This window comes from Sciurus carolinensis, chromosome 8 (assembly GCF_902686445.1).
Source record: "Sciurus carolinensis chromosome 8, mSciCar1.2, whole genome shotgun sequence".
In the NCBI taxonomy this organism is placed as follows: Eukaryota; Metazoa; Chordata; class Mammalia; order Rodentia; family Sciuridae; genus Sciurus; species Sciurus carolinensis.
This window is the reverse complement of record NC_062220.1, coordinates 44,056,721-44,078,501: the sequence shown is the minus strand read 5'-3', so window position 1 is coordinate 44,078,501 and position 21,781 is coordinate 44,056,721. Positions and strand designations below refer to the sequence as shown.

Sequence of the window (21,781 nt, the reverse complement as noted above, 5' to 3'; positions counted from 1 at the left end):
CAGCATGTGACATTGCTGACCGCCTTGTCCCTTTAAAAACTTCATCCATTAGTGATCGTTTGATATAAAAGCAGAAATCTACTCAAATGATTGAAACAAGGAGGATTTTGATAAAAGGTCACAGGAAAATCACTCACAGAAAGTGTAATAGGGTAGTAGAAAGATTGGGGTATGGAACTAGGAAGACATCAGCAAGAAATAAAATTATTAAAAATAATTATGGAGCACCTGCTATATTCTGGGCACTAGGAAGGTGTAAGTGATGAAGTAGTGAACAGAAGAGACAAGGTCCCTGTGCTTGGAGACTTTACAACCTAGTAGGGAAGGTTTACCATAAGCAAGTAATCAAATGCATATTTAGCACTTGTAATGAGCACTATGGGATGAAACAAACTGACTTAATGGATTATTTTAGGTTATTAGTGATAGGTGGGGACTCAGAAAAAGAAGTTTAAGACATGACATTTAAATTGAGACCTGAAAAACGTGAGGGAACAATTCAGAACTTGTGGGGTAGGGAGGTAAAAGGTGCGCTTCAGGTTGAGGATACACCTGTGTGAGAACTCTACTGTGGTGTTTCAGGGGAAGTGAAAGAGGCCATTGTGGCTGGAACTTAAGGGGGGATGGGGAGAGCAGATCAAGCTTAGGTGGAGAGGGAGGCAGAAGTCAGAACAGACCAGGCCTTTGAGCTATTTTAAGGAAATTGGATTTCATTGCAAAGTAACTGGAAGACATTGAATGGTTTTCAGCAGGAAACAACATGGTCTGATACATGTTTAAGTTTACTCTGACTGATCAGTAGAAACTAGATTAAAGAAGGCAAGAGTAGAAGCTGGGAGTCTACTTGGGCAGCTATAGCAATCATGTAGGGAAAAGATGACAACAGTTTAGATGAATGTAATAGTAGAAGAAATGGAGAGAAGTGAGTGGATTAGACATCTGTTTATGAGGAACAAAGGAGAAGACTAGCTAATGGGTTGAAGGGAAGGAAGGAGAGTGAGAAATCAAAACTATTACTCAGGTTTGTGTGTGTGTGTGTGTGTGTGTGTGTTTTATAAAAATAACTGGGTAGACAGTGGTACCATTTACTGAAATGGAAAAAAAAAAAAAAAAAAAAAAAAAAACCGGGACAGATTTTTTGTAAAGTGGGAGAAAGCAGGGATTCAGAAACTAAAAGTTTAGTTCAATTTTGGACATACTCCTTGGCGGTATTCATGGGCACTGGACATGCCAAGGAAGCAACTGGATATATGAATATAGAACTTGGAGAAAATGTCTGGGCTAGAGAATGAACTTAAGAGTTACCAACATTTTAAAGTCAGAGAAATGATTGATATTACCAAGTAGGTGGGTTTATAGAGATGCAAACAGAGGATCAAGCACCATTTCTAGAGGGGTCTAGAGGAGGAATAATCCCTGAAGAACACTGAGCTTCAGTGATTAGAGAAGAAGGGGACAGACCAGTGGAGTGCAGTGTCCTCAACTCCAACAGAAGAGAGATTTTCCAAGAAACTGAGCCTGACCAACTATGTGGAGAACTCTTATAAGCTGGGCTAGTATGAGGCCCTACGAATATACACAGGGCCCAGCAATAGGAGACTATTGACAGTGATTAGTTTTCAGTGGCATAATGGGGGTGGAAGCCAGATTTGCAGTAGGTTAAATGGGAAATCAGAAGGAAAGTGTAGACATTTCTCTCTAGAAGTACTTTGGTAAGGGGATCAGATAATTTGGACCGCAGGCAGAAAGTGACAGCATAAGAATTCCGTTTTGCTTTTTAAAGTGTTACTATGGCTGCATACCCATATATTATTGGAAATATAAGAATTTGATGGTGAAGAAGAGGTAGGGAATAATTGAGGGAATGAAGTTCCTGAGAAGACAACAGAAGGGAAGGAATTTAAAGTATAAGTAGAAGAGATGGCTGTTGCTAGGACAGGAGAACATGTATGTTTTGTACAGAAAAGAAGAAGTGGGTCCTAATGCAGAAAGACTTATAGATTTGATAGGTGGGAATGCATTGGAGTAATATTAGCAGGGGTGAGACAGGATGGTGGTGGTTTTGGAGGGTTGAAGAAAATGGACAAGATGTGAATAGTCTTTATGGTACTCTCAGGCTGTCTCCCTCTTTCTAATCATCTGGTCTCATTTCTCCTTTGTGCAAACCCTAAGTTATTTTCATTCAGAAAGCAGGTTTCCTCTGCTTCTCTCTGCCCATGACAGAAAGTGGTCACCCCATGCATAAATTTTTGTGTTCATCCAATTCATGCCCTTAATAAAATAACCTTCCATTTTAAATTCCAGATACCCAGGGGAAACAATTTAATTGGTCCATCCTTACTCAATAATGGAACTCAGGTCAAATCATCTGTGGTTAGAGGTGCAAGGTCATTTTGTACAAATATGGCTGTCAGGCCTAAGTTTTCTGTGTGTTGAAGGATTAGTTCTTAGGGAAGAAGGATGTTAGCTTCCCAGACAAACAAATAAACCATCTACCAAACTTACTTCCTGAGATGTTGAATTCTCTATTCTGTTAAGGGTAGTTCTCTGCTTTTTTTTTTTCTGGTTCATATATATGTATATCCATGTGTGTGTGTGTGTGTGTGTGTGTGTGTGTGTGTGTGTGTGGTAAATGTACACAATATCTTCATTTATTTATTTTTATGTGGTGCTGAGGATTGAACCCAGTGCCTCACACATGCTAGGCAAGCACTCTACTACTGATCCACAACCTCAGCCCTCTAGTTTTGTTTCTTTATAGCTGAACTCATTTTATTTTCCCCAAATCTACTCACTCTCTCTTGGCTGCCCTGTTCCTGTTAAAAGCCATGACTGTCTTCTCAGGCATCCAAGCTTGAAGTTTTCCTGGTCCGTAAGACAATCATCTGAGGAGCACCACTTATACCATTGCATCTTCTCTGTGCCCTCTGCCATTCCCCTAACTTACATTACCTGAGCTCACATAAACTATTCTCAAAGTCTCCTAAATCATCTTCCATACTGCAGTCCCCAATGAATATTGTAAACTATTTTCAGAAGCATCTTCATAAAGCACAACTCCACTCATGCTTTTCCATCCATTCAAGAATCTCCAATAGCTCCCACTGAATAATCAGTAAAGTACAAGTCTTGCCTAGCATCCACAGCCTTCCCTGAATTGTTGTCAATATTATCTTCCATTAACCATCAGCCAAGGCAAACTATGCAATCATTTTCTAGCAGGTCCTGAGCATTCCTAACTATATGACTTCTTCATACTCTTCTTCTTAGCCTGTTCTCAAAAGGGTGCTTTCCCTCCCATTGCTTTCACAGTGCTTCATTTACACTTCTTTTGTGGAAGTCATATGTTTAAGCATCGTTTTAAACTTGACTTGGAGGGATGTCTTTTTACTCTTAAATAGATCACAGTGAGAATAGGCTTGCCCTATGGAGTGTAGAACAATGTCTGACATTTGGAAGACGTTGCACAAATAACTTGATGAAGGGTTACCTTGGCTTGATCTAGTATTGTTGCAACTAAGCCCTCATCTAGGCTTGTTAGATGCATCAATCTGGACCTATTCCAATGAGATGCTGAGTAGGGACTCTGAACATTGTATGCTACCAAGAGTTTAAAATAATAAAGAGAAACTTCTGTAGTCAAGCTCTGCTAATGAATTGACTGCACCCTAAGAACTGTCCCTTACCATATCACTCAGGTGGTTAAAAGTAAGATTCAACCACAGAAGAAGAATAATCTATGACACACTTAATCATTGTAATCTCATTAAAAATACTATGATAATAAAGCATATTTCCTCCACAGGACTACTATAGTTTCAGTGTATTGTAGCCACTATATTTGGGACTAGAATAAAAGGAATGTTATAAAATCAAAAGAGTATTTGCAGTTCTTTGGTCCCCAGATCTTATCTATGAATGTACTGGCTTTATACAGCACAGTCTTTCAGTTCAGTGGTAGTATTGATGCTAGTATTGCTATGTATCATCTCAGGGGATGTGCCACTGGCCTCAAAGTCGGCAAGCAGAGTTGATGTGGAGACGAAAGCTAGAAAACCAGTAGTTCCTTTTAGTGCAGTGAGAACGGCATACTTACTTTTTTGATGACCTTACCAGTTAAAAATAAAACATCTCCTATTTCTATTGTTTCTTCTGAAATTCCTTTAAAAACAAAGCAATGCTTTCCTTATTTATAGGTAATGACTTTTTCTGCAGAATTAAATATCACTTATTTTTTAGTTTCTTTACACAGGCCTTTTGAGAATAGCTGTTTATAACAATGAGATAGAACTAACTACCTAATCAGCAGATGTCACTCCTCAACTGATTTTTCTCAACTGTCCTTCTTTGTTGATTTCAGTTGTCTTTTCTTTTTCCTGTAAATTTCAACTGCCTTTTCTGCATTACCAATTTCATTTCTAATTTTTAACCATTGGCCAGCCTCCAGGAACAACTAGGACTACTATTTTTCAGTTTGCTGTATAAGGACTATAATATAGCATATTCTTTCTTTTTGAATGTCAGTTTCAATGCAAATATCTGTTAACAATAACTACATAGAATGTTTTTCTACTGTGTAACTGTGCTTTTGCAGCAGAGATACATCTGTTCTTTCCTTTTTTTCCCCCTCAAATGAAAGGTACCAGTTTTAGTTAATGAGACCAGCACTAGCTATAACTTGCCATTCTTTCAACACCATTGAACAAATATTTATTGTTTGTTATTTTGTTATCTACTATGTATTAAGCACTGTTGTGAGGATTGAGAAATTATAAAACTAATAAAAAGTCTTGCCCTTATTACTCTTCTTTCTAGATGGAACGAAAAACCATTTTATATAGTAGATTGGATAGAGATAGGTGCTCTGGAAAAAAATAAGAGGGAAGCCCAGGGGGTACTTGCAGTTTTAAAAAGGATCATCATGAAGGTGATGATATTTGAGTAAAGGCCTGGTGGAAATAAGGGAGCAATCTATGTGGATATCTGGGGCAAGAACCTTTCAGGCAGAGGGAACACATAGTACAAAGGCCCTCGTGGACAGTCACAAGCAGTAAGGAGTTTTACTTTAAGCGTCTGTCAGGGACCAAAATACAGTCAAGGCTTTGTTATTGCTATTAGGAATCCACCTACAAGAGAATTTAATCAGCTTAAGATGAACATCAGTGCAGATCTGTTCAGTGTTCTCTCGGGGCCATGACCTCATTGCTAATACTGACAGCCTAGACTACCTTTTGAATTCTGATGGCTTTTGATGCTGAATTGGTCCATTTTTCCTTGCTATAATAAAGTACCAGAGGCAGGCTAGTTTACAAAGAAAAGAGGTTTATTTTGGTTCATGGTTCTGAAGGTACAAGGTCTAGGGGTCTCATCTAGTAATGATCTTCTTGGTAGTAGAGTCCCTAGGTGACAGAGCATCACATGGCAAGAGGGAGCATGTGTGTAAGTATGTCTCATCTTTCTCCTTATCAGCCCATCAGGATTCAATCATGGGGCCTCTACCCTAATGACTTTAATTCTAATCACATTCCAAATGTCTCACCTGTAAACACCATAGTCAGATTAAGTTTCTGCCCTCTTAATATCAGAGTGGGGATAAAATTCAGCAGAAGTTCTGGGGCAAAAAACCATATTGCAAGTATAGCAGATGCTCAACTGGAAAACCCAGATGGAACTTAAGAGGAAGATTGGCTTGATGATTCTTCAATTCATTCTCTCTCTACATGGAACAGCATATTAGTCATATGTAGTCAGTGACTCCAAGTTTTAACTTAACCTCAAATATAGTCCATTACCATTTTTGAACTAAGAACTAAGTATAACATAATTCTACCTTAGATCAGCTAACAGTAGATTCTTGTCCCATAGACAATCAAGGCATGAAGCTGCTGAGAACAGAGTTATTTCTTGTAGCACTCAATTGTGCTTTCAATTTTATCTTCTTTTAGTTAGTACAACATAGTAAAGGTGTCATGACCAACATTAAGCCCTATATAGAATTGTCAGAGATTGTTACGCTTACATTCAACAATCTTACTCTGGGACTATCTATTTCATAGCTAGCATAGTAGTTTAACAATGATTCCAAGCCCAGTAATCCATACCACATTTCAGGGGGTTTCTAATTTACTGAGGAGAACATTTTGTTAAAGTTCCTACATACCCTTGGAGCCCACTAGAATTCTCAATAAGAATAAAGTAGCAAGAGCTCAACAAGTAGACATTTCAAAGCAGGTATAGAGGTTTTTTTTAGTCCACCTTTGATTTGTTTGAAACCTGAATTCCTTGGGTATGAAGATCACTACTTATTTCATGAAAACAATAGTTTTAAAGCCAAGCAAGTTTTCTTTAGTAAAGAGAAGGTGATTGAACTTCCAAATAAGTTATGACAAATAAGACTTACCAGGAACTGAAAATAGTACTTTAACATTAAACTAATTCTCTCCATGAGTCACTTTAATTTTTCTTTTAGATGTGTGATTTAAATTGGCTATGAGAGAGTTGAACAAACCAGAAAGTCTTAAAATATGACCAGGTATCTTTAGATTCAAATCAAGTATTTATCATTGTGACTGGGGTGTAGTAGGAATTTAGAATTATTGTAATCTAACGTGTTCAGAGTATTTCATACTTAGATTTAGGAGTGGTCAGAAAGGACATTTCTAAAATGAAATCATGATATAATCAAATCAACTTAGGCATGTACCCACATTTTCTAACTTAACATATTTTTTATCTGTCAAATTTTTGTTCTTGGTGTTTTGAAAAAGTCACCAGAAGGAAGAAATTTATTGTTCTTTTTACTCACAAAAGAATAATTTCCTAATTTATGAAGAATCATCAATGTGTAATGGAAAGGTAATACCATAGGTCAATTATATCAAATTTGAAAGGGTAAAATCATCTGGAAAACAAAATAGAATTGTCTTCACTTTTAAATTTTTTTTAACTAATGGGACCTTATCTCACAGATGATATTTGTGGACTACTATAAATACTTTATCGATCATGAGCTCTGTAGCTTTAAGCTGTGAGGCACCAGCAGAAAGCTTACTCAGACTCGAGAGCCAGTCCTTCTGGTTTAGATTCTTAGCTCCCTACTTAATTTAGTAATTTCAGCAATAGCTTCTTTGTGCCTCAGCTGGCAAAACAGTGGAGGATAATAGTAGTATATACCTTGTGAATTATATAAGGAATGAATGAGGTGACACATATAGGCACATGGTTAATGTTCAGTAATGTTAGCTATGCTTTTAGTATGTGACAAAGTGAGGAACTTTCACTAGCTTAATAGGATAAAGTGCTAAATGCGTGTTTTGTATTTTTATTGGGTTTCATCAATTTTTAAATAAAAGCTAGTATGCTTTGTGGTATGAGCACACAAGGAAGCAGAGAGATGACACCCCTAAGTGAAACTGACCCCTACATATAATGCCTGAAAACAGAAGAAGCTTGTCAGTGTGGGTAGATACCAGGGGTAGAAAAATCTGACATCCCACTTCTCCTTTTAACCTCATGGAAATTAATGGATGGTATCAAATGTGTACTCTTATTTGTTCTTGTTTACATATTAAACTTTGTTTTACTGTAGGGGTAAATTCAGGGTTATGCTAGTCTTCTAAATCTTTGTACATCCTCAGTTTCATTGCAGAATAAAAAAATAAAGCAAATTTACCACAATAGGTTGTTACATTATGTCTGGTATTTATTCCTCTCAAGGGGCCATCTGCTTCGGGAAAGGCAATTGGGTGCTCTCCATTAATATATCTAATGGTGTAATGACGTAAAACTTCTTGTTGACCTCTGCCATTCGGAGTTATTGTCTTGGAACATAGAATTTGATTATCTTTTCACTGCATAACTACAAATGTTAGGATAGACTGTAAAAGTAAGTGCCCTTTGTTTAATTCAGCTTCCAGACACTTCTCCTAATCACATGAAATTTTTTTGATTATAAGGCTACTAAGCTTTGAAAACTCAGATTACTGAAATTAGAGGGGAAGGGATGAATTCTTTTGGTTCTAATTCTAAACATCTCACCGGATGCAGGTGTACTTGCAAAGTAAGTTTGCCTTAAGAGTCCTCTGTCAAGTTGTACAGACGGCCCAGGAGGGTGGAGCTCTTGCAACCTGCTTACCCGGGCATATGCGTGTCTGTGGGTGTCGGAGCACGCGCAGGGCACACATGGACCTACTTTCCTAGTCTCGCTCTCACCTCAAAGGCTGTCAACTCTTAGGCTCCTCCCCGCGCGCACACCCCTTCCTCACTCCTCCGCTCGCTCACGCCCCGCCCCCAAAGCGGGATACACCAAGATCATTGGCTAAAACTCCTCTCACTCCTATTCCAGAGCCAATCACTCCAGCTGGGGTGGAGAGCAGAGGAGCCAATGGGAATGCTCCTTTTGGCAGCTGCCGGGTCCAGAGCGCCAGGAGGCGGTGCCGGGGGCGGGGTGCGGGTGGAGGATTAGTTGCCATTCCGAGTGAGAAGCGGGTAGAGGCGGCGGCGGCGGCGTTTGCGGTGGCTGGGGCTCCGCGGAGCGCAAGGCACCTTGAGGCCCTTTTACCCCACCGCGGTACCCAGAAGCAGGAACCGCGGCCCTCCCTGCAGCTGCCGAGTTCTCCCGCGCGTGCAGTCCCCGAGGGCTGAGGAGAAGGCTGCGAGCGGCCCCTGGGGCTGCGTGATCCGGGCGGGTGCCCTGTCAGCGCGATGCCCGGGGCGGTGGCGGCGTCTCCGGGCTCCCCGCGGCCCCGGCCGTGACCGCCACGCCGAGCCCAGCCGGGCGGTTGGGGCCGTTGGACATTTGTTTTCGCAGCCTTCCCCTCCCCCCTCGCCGAGGCGGCGGGGGTGCGCGTTGGGAAGGGGGAGCCCAGAGACTCCTCCCCCTCCCCGATACCCCCGCCCCTCCCCCTTACACACTCGCACGCACTATCGCGCCGGCTCCCACACGCTCGCGCGCCTCCGTGTCGGCCGGCGTCGTCCAGGGCCCGCGGAGCCACCATGTCCACTGCCTCCTCCTCCTCTTCCTCTAGTTCCTCTCAGACCCCTCATCCCCCGCCGCAGAGGATGCGGCGCAGCGCCGCGGGCTCCCCGCCCGCCGCCGCCGCCGGGAGCGCGAACGGTGCGGGCGGTGGCGTGGGTTGCGCCCCGGCTGCTGGAGCCGGTCGGTTGCTGCAGCCCATCCGCGCCACGGTGCCCTACCAGCTCCTGCGGGGCAGCCAGCACAGTCCCACTCGCCCGCCCGCCGCCGCCGCCTCGCTGGGCAGCCTCCCGGGGCCCGCCGCGGCCCGCGGCCCCAGCCCGCCCAGCCCGACGCCGCCGCCGGCCACAGCCCCGGCCGAGCAGGCGCCGCGGGCCAAGGGCCGCCAGAGACGGTCCCCTGAGAGCCACCGGAGGAGCAGCTCACCTGAGAGACGGAGCCCCGGCTCGCCGGTGTGCAGAGGTAGCGAGCCCAATCCTCCCGTCCTCCCGGGCTGCGTCTCCCCGATGGTGCCCTCCGTGGAAACTTCAGCCTCTCCGGGCTTCTCTTTGCTAGTGCATTATTGAAGGTGTGAAAGTGGCTTTGGGAATCTCACCCCCCTGCGGTTGATGCGGGGCTTGGAGGAGCAAACTGAAAAGCAACTTTTATTTGACCCTCATGTCGCCCCTCAGATTTTATCTTCCATCACTCGCCTGCGTCGAAAGGTTTTTCACTTTAAGAGCTGATTAGCTCTCCGGTGTGTGTGTGTGCTGTTTGCAGCGGGTAAGAAGGAGCTGGGCGAAACACTTAAAACACGCACACAAACTCTCCAGCTGCGGATAAGGTGGTAGTTGTAATCTCAGCAGTCTCTTTGTGCTTTCCTACGAAGTTCCTAATGTGACTATAACTACCAGGATATATGTGAGTTTGTGTGTGTGTGTGTGTGTGTGTGTGTGTGTGTGTGTAAAATGTGCCTGTAACTATCGGGAAACGCACGTAAATTCATATGTGTATATGTACATACGTATTTGTATATATTTATTCCATTTCCGGAGAGCTAGTGGCGTTGTAAGTTATAAGGACATGTAAAGAAGACAGTTTTGGCTGTGCCATTGAAGTGTATAGGGTTTTGTTTTTTTTTTTTTTTTTTTTTTTTTTTCCCTTTCCAGTCTCTCTCTACTTTATATAGTCATGCATCAGAGCACTACTGCCCCTAGAAACGGTTTATGCCCAACTCATGGTTTTCATGATAAATTTCTGAAAACCTGTTTGTGGAGTGTGTTCACCTTTTCTGTTCATTTTTAAGTACACTTAACAGTTCAGTTGAGCTGTGTAAAGATCTCAAGTTTCTTTTTTGTTAGGTGTCAAAGGTAATGATGAGCTAGTGGATGCTGTGGGCTTCACTTAATGTTTTCTGTTTTGGTTTTGTTTTGTTTATGTCTAGGGACACAGTGCATGATCTAGTTGAGTCCTAGGGGAGAAAAAGAGTAGCCAAAACAGGGACTTCAAGCTGTAAGGGAGAGTGAAGTAGCTAATATTATTAGAAACCATTCAAGGGCTACAGTTGCTGCTGCTGCTGCTGCTGCTGCTGCTGCTGCTGCTGCATTGTGGAGGGAAGGGATCATACTGAGTGGAAAAAATCTCTGCTTGGAAGGGAAACACTGTCAAGCTCTGTACAATGCTTATGTGGTATGTGGAATTTTTAAAATGGAATTTTCTTGATAAAGGTATCGGTGTTAGAAAAGCAATTTTGTTGTGATTTATTACATGGTTTTTGTGTTTTTAGTGTTAATATTTCAGACCTGTAATTTGCATGTTGCTAAGGCACTTGTTTTCAGACCACTTGATGGTGAGCCCCAGTGTAGGATGTAGTGCAATGGGATAAGTACATGAGCTCCAAGGAATACATCCTGTAATCTGTATGCACCGGGAGGAATTTGCTCCCCCACTCCTCCCCCAGGTCAAGCCAGCTGCTGCAGAAACTGACATCCTCCAGCAAATCCTGAATGAATGAATGAAAACAACGTGATCTCCCTAATAATGACCACAACTGAACACACATCTTTGGCTGTATTTTATAGAAAAGGCCACCATTTTCTAACAGATTAATGCCATATGCAACTCCTTTGCACATTTTCTAGATCTGTATTAAATGAGAGTAGTAGAAAGAAAGAAGAGAAGGCAGTTACATAAATTTTGAGTGATTTAGCCTTAACAATCCATAAATTTAGTTTTGGAATTTTCTTTAAGGGACTAATGTAAAAAGCATAAAATAAACATTACAGAGGATTTTGGGGCCAGAGAAAGAGAAGTTTTGGCAATTCCTGCAACATTTTAGGAGTCCTCTAGTATCTCTTCTCCTTTTGTTGATTAACATATTACAACAGATAATAGTACAACTTGTTTTTCTGCATCTTTCAAAAGCTCTAATTGCTTAGGAATTACATGCCCCATCATCAAGTAGTTTTAATGAAACTTGTGACCAAGCTTAAACTCTCCTCTTTGTTGTAGCATGGCACATCCCAGTTTAATGCAATTTTAATGCAATCATGATGAAAACACTTTTCTGAGTCTGGTTGTGCACTACACAGATTTGCAGTGTCAAAGCTCGTGCTAGGAATTGAAGGGCTTTCTCTGCTAGAGATGTTTTTCTGCTGTTCTTAACACCAGGTGGTTTTGTCAGCTTCTTCCATTGAAGTGATTTTGAATGCAGGCTCCTGTGCCCCCAGTTCCTTAATTATATTACCTCTCTGTTACTTCTCCACATCCTGCCTTGCTTCTACCTATATTAAAACTATACAAGTATTGTATCCTATTTAACCATTTAAAATTCATGCTAGGAGTTGATATAATTTTTCAATAGTCAGTTTCTTTGAATTCTGCAAGGTTCTGACTTGAGTAGATTTTAGCCTCTGCTGGTCAGGGTTCTTGCCGCTGCCACTACTGCTGCAGACACTGACATCACTATACTGCATGAATGAAAAACAACAACGTGCTCCATTTCTTCCTCTCTCTCCACCTCCTTCCTTTTCTGTACATTTCAGAGTGTGTGTGTGTTTGATAGTGTTACACTGCACTTTGAAACTACATTTTAAAATATTAAATAAATGGTGGCTTAGGGGATATGTATTTCCTACAGAGGTATATTGTTTACAGAAACCTTCAAGTGCTGTGGGCATTTGGATTAGAGAAGAAAACTGAGCATTCAGTATTTTATGCATTTTATCTCTAGTGATGGTTATGGAAGAAAAAATAGAAGCTTTACACAGTTTTCTCTTGATTGTTTTATAAAACAAATTATGAAACAACATAATCTCTAAACATATTATGTCATTATTTTTCTCTTAAACATTTGTAGTATGCCTATTTATAGGGTCAAGGCTAGACTGGTAGAGAATTGATATTCAGATTACTTCAAAAAGCTGAGAAAAAGCCAAATCTATAAATAGGAGTAACATTAATAACTTATAAAACCCTGCAAAAAAGATTAATTTTCTTTAGTTTTGTATCATAGTCCTAGATAACTTAAAATGGGTATCATAACAGAAGATGCATAAATTGGCAAAGACCTTGCTCTGTATAGAAGACATGTAGTTTTACAAATTGAAACTGTTTTATTTATGCGCACGGGTCATCATCTTTTTTTTTTTTCCCCTTTCTTTTGTATTATTAAAACTACAAGGTTTGTTATTTATATTCATTTCTGTACTTCTGCCATTAACAAAATGTCACCCTCCCCCTTGTTTGGTTCTGAAGGGTCTTGAAGTGGTGAATGACAAGCTGCTGAATGCGTCCTCAGGCTCCCTGTGATGTGTTTGTAATAGATGTAAAATCATAAAGTATTATGCAAATAGTTATTTTTGTAATGGTAATATATAGAGTCTACCTTTGAGTTAAATAGAACAACTCAAATGAGACTACAGCAGAATGTTAAAATTAATGATCTTTAAGATCGTTAGTAACAACCAAAAGAAAATACAATAAACTTCTTTCTGAAACCTCACTGAGCAAAACCCATGAATTTAAACACAGAAGAAATCCAATTTTACTGTGTAAGATAGTAGCAAGTACAGATCCTCTTATGGCTTTTTTTTGGTGAAGATTGAGATTAGGATGAATTATAAATTCTAAAGTATGTAAAAACAGTTCCATTAGAGTACTCTGATTAGAGAATATTACTTATTTCATGTACATTGGATCTAGTAAAAAAAAAATATGAAAAAGCTTGTAACTTACATAACTCCTGCTGTGAAAAATAGCATATGTTTGTTTCTGATTTAAAGTATCAGATTTATTTTGGCCTAATACTCTAGAGTGAAATTTGATTAGAATTTCTCATACTATCTTGAGAACCTCATGGTTTATACATATAGAAATTATGATTTTATTTTAAAAGATAATGTAAAGCCAAGCCAGTATATAATGCTGAGTGACTGTGTGCCATCTGTGTATGTCTTTGTGTTTTCATTAGTCCACTTTCAGTTTTTTATCTTTTTATTAATTCCCTGTTTGAGTCATTTTTTTGCTGAGCTCAGTTGTGGAATGCAAACATTTTTAATAACTTTTTCTCTTTTTAGAGATAGTCATATTCTCTTGTAAAGTTTATTCTTAGATTGATATTCTTGGATATTAAGGTCCGCCCTCTCCCTTTTAAAATGAGTTTTTAAAATAGTATTTTTAGGAACTTTTTTCAAAACTTTGCTATACTATGGAAATATGTTCAAGTTTTAGCTTTTTCTAATGTAACAGGTTTCGAATACTGATTTTGGGGAAAGGTTTTCAGCCTCTGAGAATGATGCTAAATAGCAAAAAAGTCATTATTTATGGATCTAATTCTTTCCATCACTTAATTCATGGTGCATAAAATTTCCAGATCAATAAGTGAATAACCAAATAGATAAGTGAATTTATCATTATTCTGTTATGTTTAAATATTATATTCCTCTATTACTCTAGGCAATTGAATACCAAAAGCCTGTGGTATATAAAAGCGCCTTAATTTTTAACTGGATGTAAGATTGTGTGTGTGTGTGTGTGTGTGTGTGTGTGTTGAACTGAAAATCATTTCATTTATTACAGTACTTTTTTTACACAACGTACTTCACTCACTGTGATGTACATTTCTGCAAAGACAATGTAAATCAAGGATTTGTGTATTGGGGTAATGTTGAAAGATAATGACATCTTTGTGATTTTTATTTTATTTGTGATACTACATATTACATGTGAGTAAAAAAACAAAGGAGTAATTGGTCTCTGTGGTGTGAATAAAATGGAAATAAATGACAGTTGTTCAACAGATAGGCAAGGGTTTTCCTGAAGTCTAAAATTTAAATCCTAAATGCCTATTTAACCAAACTGTTAGCATGAAGCTAATAATCTGCCAAAGAGTATATGCTAATATCTTTGTTGTTCTTAATTTTAGTTTGATCTTTTCTCCAGAGTAGAATTCCCAGATACCACCCAAATAGGCTTTTCTACAGCACCTGTCCTAGGTCTTGCCTGATGGTGTTGTCTTTTGTTTTTAGTATATAATTTTTTCCTCTTATTAATAAATGCCTAAGAAATCAAATCATTGACACTCTTTCTGTCCTGTACACTATTTAATTATTTTAACAAGAGGTTGAGCTTATCTATGTATTATTGTATCTAACTGGTCTGCCAAAAGCAAGCAGAAGAAGGAAAACACTACTCATTTGTTGGTATAGAAAGCCTGGGGAACTGATGGAAGTGCCAGAAGCCACCTGTCTTTCCCATATCTGTCCTTCTGGACCTCTACAAGTGACTGTGACTTCACACATCATCCAGCTATTCTAGAATATTTGTGCTTATTTTGCAAAACAAAGTATAATGGATTATCAGTAATTCTGAAAAATATAAGGATTTTACTTATGATCAAATTGTGGGAATGTACTTTTCTAGTATTTCATTTTAGTAAGTATAGAAGTATAGACATGACAGGTACCTTTAAACACTGTTGTTTATTTCAAGTGAGTATTGTTGAGGCAAATACCAGGAGGAGGCAAATTCATGAATACCTCAGCACCTTCCCCTATCTTAAGCTGTCTCTAGTCCTTGTAAGTAAGAAGCAAAAAAAAAAAAAAAAAAAAAAAATTTTTGAGTGCTAAGTATATACCAAGCAGTGCACACTCTTATTCAGCAAGAAAATGGATTTAGAATTTAGATTTTCTGATTCCAGATCCAGTGTTCATTCCATGAGACTGTACTGTTGCACTTAACTCGGAAACTCTGGTGTTGATGATCAGCTGAGATTTTAGACCTTAAAGAATGACAAACGGATGGATTTTCTTTTGTTTCCATGGCACTATTACACTGCACTGAGAGTATGCTTTGACATTTTCAGAGTGTCTAAAAATGTGAGACCTTGTTTAGTGAATGTAACTGAAATGGAATATGGAGGAATTGACTATTTTTCTCCATTTGTTTCTTACATAAAGAGAGAGTGAGCATGTGTGTGTGTGTGTGCATGTACGTGAGAGAGGGAATCCTTTTTCCTGAGGGCTTAGTATGAAAATGATTGTGTCTGGCCTTTCTTACTGCTAACCAGAATCCGTGCTGTCTTTGAATCATAGTGAGCAGAAGAACTTTTTCTTCTTTCATAAATAAAGTTATATTTGATGGTAAGGTCATGTGTCAGGAATCACTAAGCATTAGTGGTCTCAAGTGATTATCTTTGAACCTAGAGCTGGGTTGATTCAGCCTTCTCAAGAACCAATGGTTTCTTATGCATATTATGGGTTTGAACTTTATACAACATAATGAAATGCCACCCTGGTGCACCTTAATAATGGCTTGCCAAAAATAAGATGAGTTAAACCAGTGAAGCCCATGGTTGTGTGGCAAGGTGTTAGTATCCAGGATTGTCTGCCAAGTTATTAGAATCATTAAGAAATCCACCAAACATCTAGAAGTAGCAGTTTTTGCTTTTTTGTTTTAAAACACAACTTGCTGCTTAATATTACTAAAAATTGAATACCTATTAACAGTAATTGTTTATTTTTCCAGTATGTCCATGAGAAAACTTATTTAAAATGTCCATTTGCTGATTTTGTCTTTTATATTATTACAAAGTTAATATGCTGCTGAAGAAAACAATTGATTCTGCTTTTCTTGAGCAGAATGAATAAGATATAAATGAAGTTTCTGTGTTTAATTAGCTTTATTAATACCTTATTGTGTACCTGATAAAATGAGTTCTCTAGTGGTATTGAATAGTATATGATTGATTATTGACTGACTAGCCTTGTGCTATAACTGATTCTGAAATTTTGTTTTCGGGATTAATTCACTTTTTTCTGATGAAGGTAGAATGAAACAAGTGACTACATTATTCCTTGATAATATGACCTGACCTTTTTCTCTAAAATTTATGACCAAATCAAAGTCCAAAGTAATTATTTTCCAGATGGCTCCATGAAAGTGTCTTAGAACAGAAAGATATACCAAGAAATAGTAGATTTGGAGTCTAGAGACCTGGGTTCTACTTTCAGTTTTAACCTTTGACTTTGAACAAGTCACTAACTCCTTTTGCATCTTATTTATCTTTTAAACAATGCTAGGTGGGTGGGAATAGTTAAGATTTTGTCTGGGTAAGGAAAAGATTGTTAGTGAAAGGAAAGGAAAGTTTATTATATTAGATGATCCTTACTAAAATTACTGAACTTTTATATCAGTCACTAATCTTCATTAGAACTCAGTATAGGGTTACTTTTATTTCTCTCTTCACAGATGAGGAAATAAGGTCCTTAAAGTTAAGTAATCTTGGCTCAAGGACAGGCAGCATGCACAGAGGGTACAGAGTGCCCTTGAGAGTGCTAAGGCCCAACTTCCACATAACTGGAGGTTTCTTTTGGAATCCAGTTAGTCATGGGGCAGGAAAGTATGCACAGTGGGTACCTTCACTGCCTGTACATTGAAGACATAGGCTAAGGATAGCTTTGGAGACTTTGGTGAAGAAAGATATATAGAACTGTACTTTAGGGACCATGGGATTAAAACAGCTATATGTATCTTCAGGAATTGAGGTCCCAGGTATGCATATAGGAATGGCATAGCCTATGAAACCTTATTGTGCCATTATTAGGCCTTCCCCTTTGTCCTTAAAGGACATACCATTTTATTAAGATAATTAATCATTTAATTAAAAAAATTTCTTTCATATTTGGCAATGTAAACCTTGAAGAAAGATCTGCCTATTTATACTAAAGTATCATAAGGTTCCATTCAACTCCAGGAATATGATTATTTTATCATTCTTTGATGTATTTATTTATTTATTTTTGAGATGGGTTCTCATATTGTTCAGGCTGGTCTCAAACTCCTGTGCCCAAATGATTTTCCCATCTCAGCCTCCTGAATTCTGAGACCTGCAGGTAGGTATGTGCCACCATACCTGACTCATCCTTAAATATTTCAGTGATATTTAAAGCAGTATCTCTTATATATCACTGGCATAGCAAAATAAGGCATACTACCTTAAAAAACATTTTGATTTATATCTACTTGACTCTTGTCTAGGCTTGCTAATATAAATAGAACATAAATTTTAATCTCTTAATTTCTTCATAAAAATATTTGGCATTTTTTATGAATGCTCTTTGTGCTTACTATTAAGCTATTCTTAATAGTCAGTGTGGAAATGAGTCCTTTCATAAATAACATTAGATACTGTATGTTTGTTAAGAAATTTAAAATCATTTTATTTAGAATCTATGTGGTAAAGTTTCTCATGACATTTATTCTGTAATTAATTTTGCTTTTTAAATGATTAACATCAGTCAGTTTACAAGTTGAATTGGTTAAGTAATGTTGGTATCTTAGAAGATAAAAACTAGTAGAACTTAGTTTTTGCTCAGGGTTGTATCGGGTCCAGCCATACAAATTATTCTATTCTCATGTAAACCTGTGAGGTGAACCTTAACATGAAGATACGAAAAGCTGGTACAAAAAGACCATAGTAAAATATGGTCTTGTTTATATATTAGCTGGTTGTATATAAACAAAATATATTCATAGTATCTTTGAAAGTTCTGTGACAATGTTGTTTCTTCTTAAGTAATTTGGGGTTGCTTGATAGTTTCACTCCTAGAAAGAATCAACTGTACTTTTCCTGCTTCTAGTCAGATCATTTAAGTATCTAGTACTTACTAAATGGGGTTAGCAAATATTAATACATGTAGTTTTTTGTTATATTGTGAATTTGGGAATTTAGACTGCTCAGAAATTAGGATTTTGAAAAAAAACTAAGTATTCTGCAACATTTTGATCAGATAGCTAGGAAACTTATTTTGAAGTTGTTTTAATACTTTACATGCCAAAGATGAAAAAAATACTCATTCATTTGATCACATTTGCTTACTTTTTATCTTTTTGGATAGCATACAGGCATATACTATGTTCAAATAAAGTTTAGTATAGCTTTCATTCCAGTTATAACTTCAGTCATGTAATGTTTTTACCAGGTATTGTACTTGTTGACAATACAGTGGTTAGTAAAGTGAATGGATTTTTCCTCCCTCTTTTAATGTTTATTGAGCCCCTACTACGTGCTGTTTGACTCTTACAAAGTACTTTGTGCAGTTGGTGTGCTCACATTTGTATTTCTAAACAAGGTTAATACATTTAAATTCTGCCTTAATTTGACTCATTATTCTCGCTGAGCTTTAGACATTATTTATGAATTGTTATGGTTTTATGCTTACCTCTTTGAGTTAGCTTGAGCTTTTTGGTTTTCTATTTTAAAGAAATAAATTATATATTTATAATATATATTATAAATTTTTTTCTTTCATTAGATAAATCTTAGAATAACTTCATTCTGTGACTTCTATATTATGTGTAGAATTAATGTATATTTTTGTCTGTATGTATTCTCTTGTGTTTAGCTTAGGATGATGTCACTGACCCTTCTCTCTCCAAACACATATACACATCCATTGTTGCAAAAGTCTAAACTGTATTGTTGGATGTGGTTTCTTATGTAGTAATGTTGTATAGTAATACTTAGTAATGACCTAAGGAGACTATTGAAATGAGTAGGACTTGACTCTGATTGAATATCTGTTATCACTACATTAGAATGGAAAATATAAGCATTTCATGTGTTACGATACCATTTACTTTATAGCTTGGCACAGTGACTTATTTTTCCTTATTATATTCAGTTTACGTAGTTTTATTTTTATCCACTTATAGTTTTTAAAGAAATACTAGTATTATAACCTTTAGTATTACTATTGAGTTAATCTTTAAGACAGTGCTATATTTTATTTTGTATTATGCTATGTGATCAAAAAAATTAACATCTTTGTGCCAATACTTCTATTTAAAGGAGGAAGTATTACACCTTATGGTAAAAGAAGTACATGTTAGGTGAATCATATTTTGTGTCTTTTTTCTTCTTTTTTTTTAATGTTGCCCTTGCAATATTGAAAAGAAGTTTCTGGCTCCTGAATATAATCATATAAGAAGTCATCTGAAATTGTATATAGGAATTTTATGAAATAGGAACAAGTAGGAAAGTAATGAAATAAAATTAATTATTTTATTATTAATGAAATAAATTATTATTTTATTTATTTAAAAATATTATTCCATTCTTGAAATTCCTCACTATAAAAAACTAAAATTATAGTATAGTCATAGAATCTTTGAATATTTGTCCCACTGTATTATTCTGTCGTTAATGCATCTGTTTGAAAGGCCTTAACAGTTTAGTTATGATTTTTTATTTATGTTAAACTCATCTATTGTTTTTATAACTGTTCAAGATAACTTAGGTGGATGTGTCTGCTTCATCTAATGGCACCTGTCATTTTTAGCATTTAGTATTGATCATACAGTTTCTAGTACTTACATGATTCTGCAGTAAATGTTTGTTAAATCCTTACATAGGGTTTACATAACAGTTTCTCCTTGAGATATATATCCACAAGTGTGTATGTGTGTGTGTGTGTGTGTGTGTGTGTGTGTACACATAAAGGAGAGAGCACAAGTTTGTACATAATAGATTTAAATCACTGAACAGTGATTGTTAGGCTATTCTGTCCTATAAATATGTGACAGAGATTGAAATTAATAGATTATACTTACATTGCCCATTTTCTAGCATGCTTAGTGGTTTAGGTAACTAATGGCTTTTATCTTTGTTTAGAGTCTGCCTTTCAGTGTTGGTGTTCAAGCTTCTAAAAGCACTGATTGAGACCTTTGTATAGTATAGGAGCTGGTTTCTCTTGCTGATGGAGATAGGCTGGGACAAAGATAAGTTATGTCAGGATAGTCTACATTGCGAAAGATAGTATATAGGCTTCTGCAGAGAGGGTTGCTAATTTACCTTTAGATTTCTGTTACGTGAATTTTGGTCTGGTGAGGCTCCATGGAACCAGTTTTTTAATATATTATATTTTAGTGACTTAAAACCATCATGCCCAAAATTTGATAGGCCTATTGAATTAAAGATTTAAATGTCTTTGTAGTTTTAATTAATTTTAATTAATTGAAGATTTAAATGTCTTTGTCCTAAAGACCATCATTATATTATACTAAGCTCCAGTTAAGGAGAATGTGAACTACATATTCCCTTTTTACCTTATTATAATGTAAAATTTAAACTGGAATGTGAATTTTAGGTGTCTGTTTGCTTTACAGAATGTCTAAGTTAGGTATAAATAAAATAAATCAATTTACCAAAATATTATTTATAAAAACTTTTTAGGAAGTCAGTTACTCAAGGTTCAAGTTCCTCTGAGGTTGTAAAAACATATTACTGAATAGTGTAATTTCTCATTGCTGAATAAAATGTTCTGACATTTAATGAAATTAACCAGTATCCTAAGAAGCTGTTATAACTGAACATGAATAAATGTTTACCATTTCCTTTCTATGAGTTTTAGAATTCTAAAATAATTTGGAATTCAAATAGCTCTTAAAAGGAAGAGGACTCGTGTACTTACAATTTTATATCTGTAAAAAAATATTCTTATGTTAGATAAATATTCTGAGGCCCTTTCTGGAATATTTTTTCATTATTAAAAAAAATAACATTAGTTGAGTTATAACTTCCTAGCAAACTGTTCCTAACCAGCTTTACAGAAGTATTCCTTTTTTGTGAAAAACTTTCATAAAACCCTTTCTTATGAAAATTATCAGGAAGACAAAGCAATAAGTAAGCATAATTAGACTAGAAATAGTATTAATGCTGTGAATTGTGTTATATATTCTTAAAGGCTGGTTTTAATGTGAAGTTCCTGTCAACCAATGTGTGTACTCACATTTTGTGTGGGTGTGTGTGAGTGAGTGAGAGAGGGAGGAAAACAGAGAACTAAAGTTCACATTCCATTCTCTGAAATCACCAATCAGTGGCTCCTGATACTTTGTCTATGGAGGGTGGTGGTTCGTGGTCATCTTTTTATAATACTTTCAAATAATTTTAATATACTGAGTGGTAGTATATTAAAGTAGTAGTGACTTAGAATTTTGCTCACCTTTTATAAGATAAAACCAATTGAATTCCAATTAGACACAGTTTTGAAGGACTTCTTGTGATTATGGGAAAATTTACTGTTTATACTATTACAGTTATATTTCCTTCCTGGAAGTATGTCTTAAATGCCAAATTCCTTGACAGAACTCTTTACTTAAGGGTTATTTGGTAAAATAGAAGTTTGTTATGTTGTTTTGGGGAAAAATTAAATCAGTTTAAATTTAACTCTTTTTAGAATTATCTAACAAAGTTTGAAAATGACGGTCTTGTTACCTACGGTTTAATCTTCTTAACAAATATGTAATTTTCTCAGTTGGGATTGGCTT

At 37.1% G+C, this 21,781-nt stretch overlaps 1 protein-coding gene and 1 long non-coding RNA gene across 4 annotated transcripts in view; one reads left to right on the top strand and one right to left on the bottom strand.

Moving 5' to 3' along the window:
* Positions 1–9,651, bottom strand: part of LOC124990266 (uncharacterized) — a 37,334-nt gene extending 27,683 nt beyond the window's left edge. Inside the window, exon 1 of the long non-coding RNA XR_007109725.1 lies at positions 9,401–9,651. This is a non-coding gene — a long non-coding RNA (uncharacterized LOC124990266). The remainder of the gene's footprint in view (positions 1–9,400) is intronic.
* Glcci1 (glucocorticoid induced 1) overlaps positions 1–21,781 on the top strand; it is a 148,066-nt gene that overhangs the window by 55,472 nt on the left and 70,813 nt on the right. For 2 of the 3 annotated variants that reach the window (XM_047560081.1, XM_047560080.1), the window contains exon 1: positions 8,849–9,436. The exons of the other annotated variant lie outside the window; for it this stretch is intronic. In XM_047560081.1, coding sequence (XP_047416037.1) covers positions 8,995–9,436 — 442 coding nt within the window. In that variant the 5' untranslated portion in view covers positions 8,849–8,994. Of the gene's footprint in view, positions 1–8,848; positions 9,437–21,781 lie in introns of those variants that run through there. 3 annotated transcript variants of the gene reach the window in all.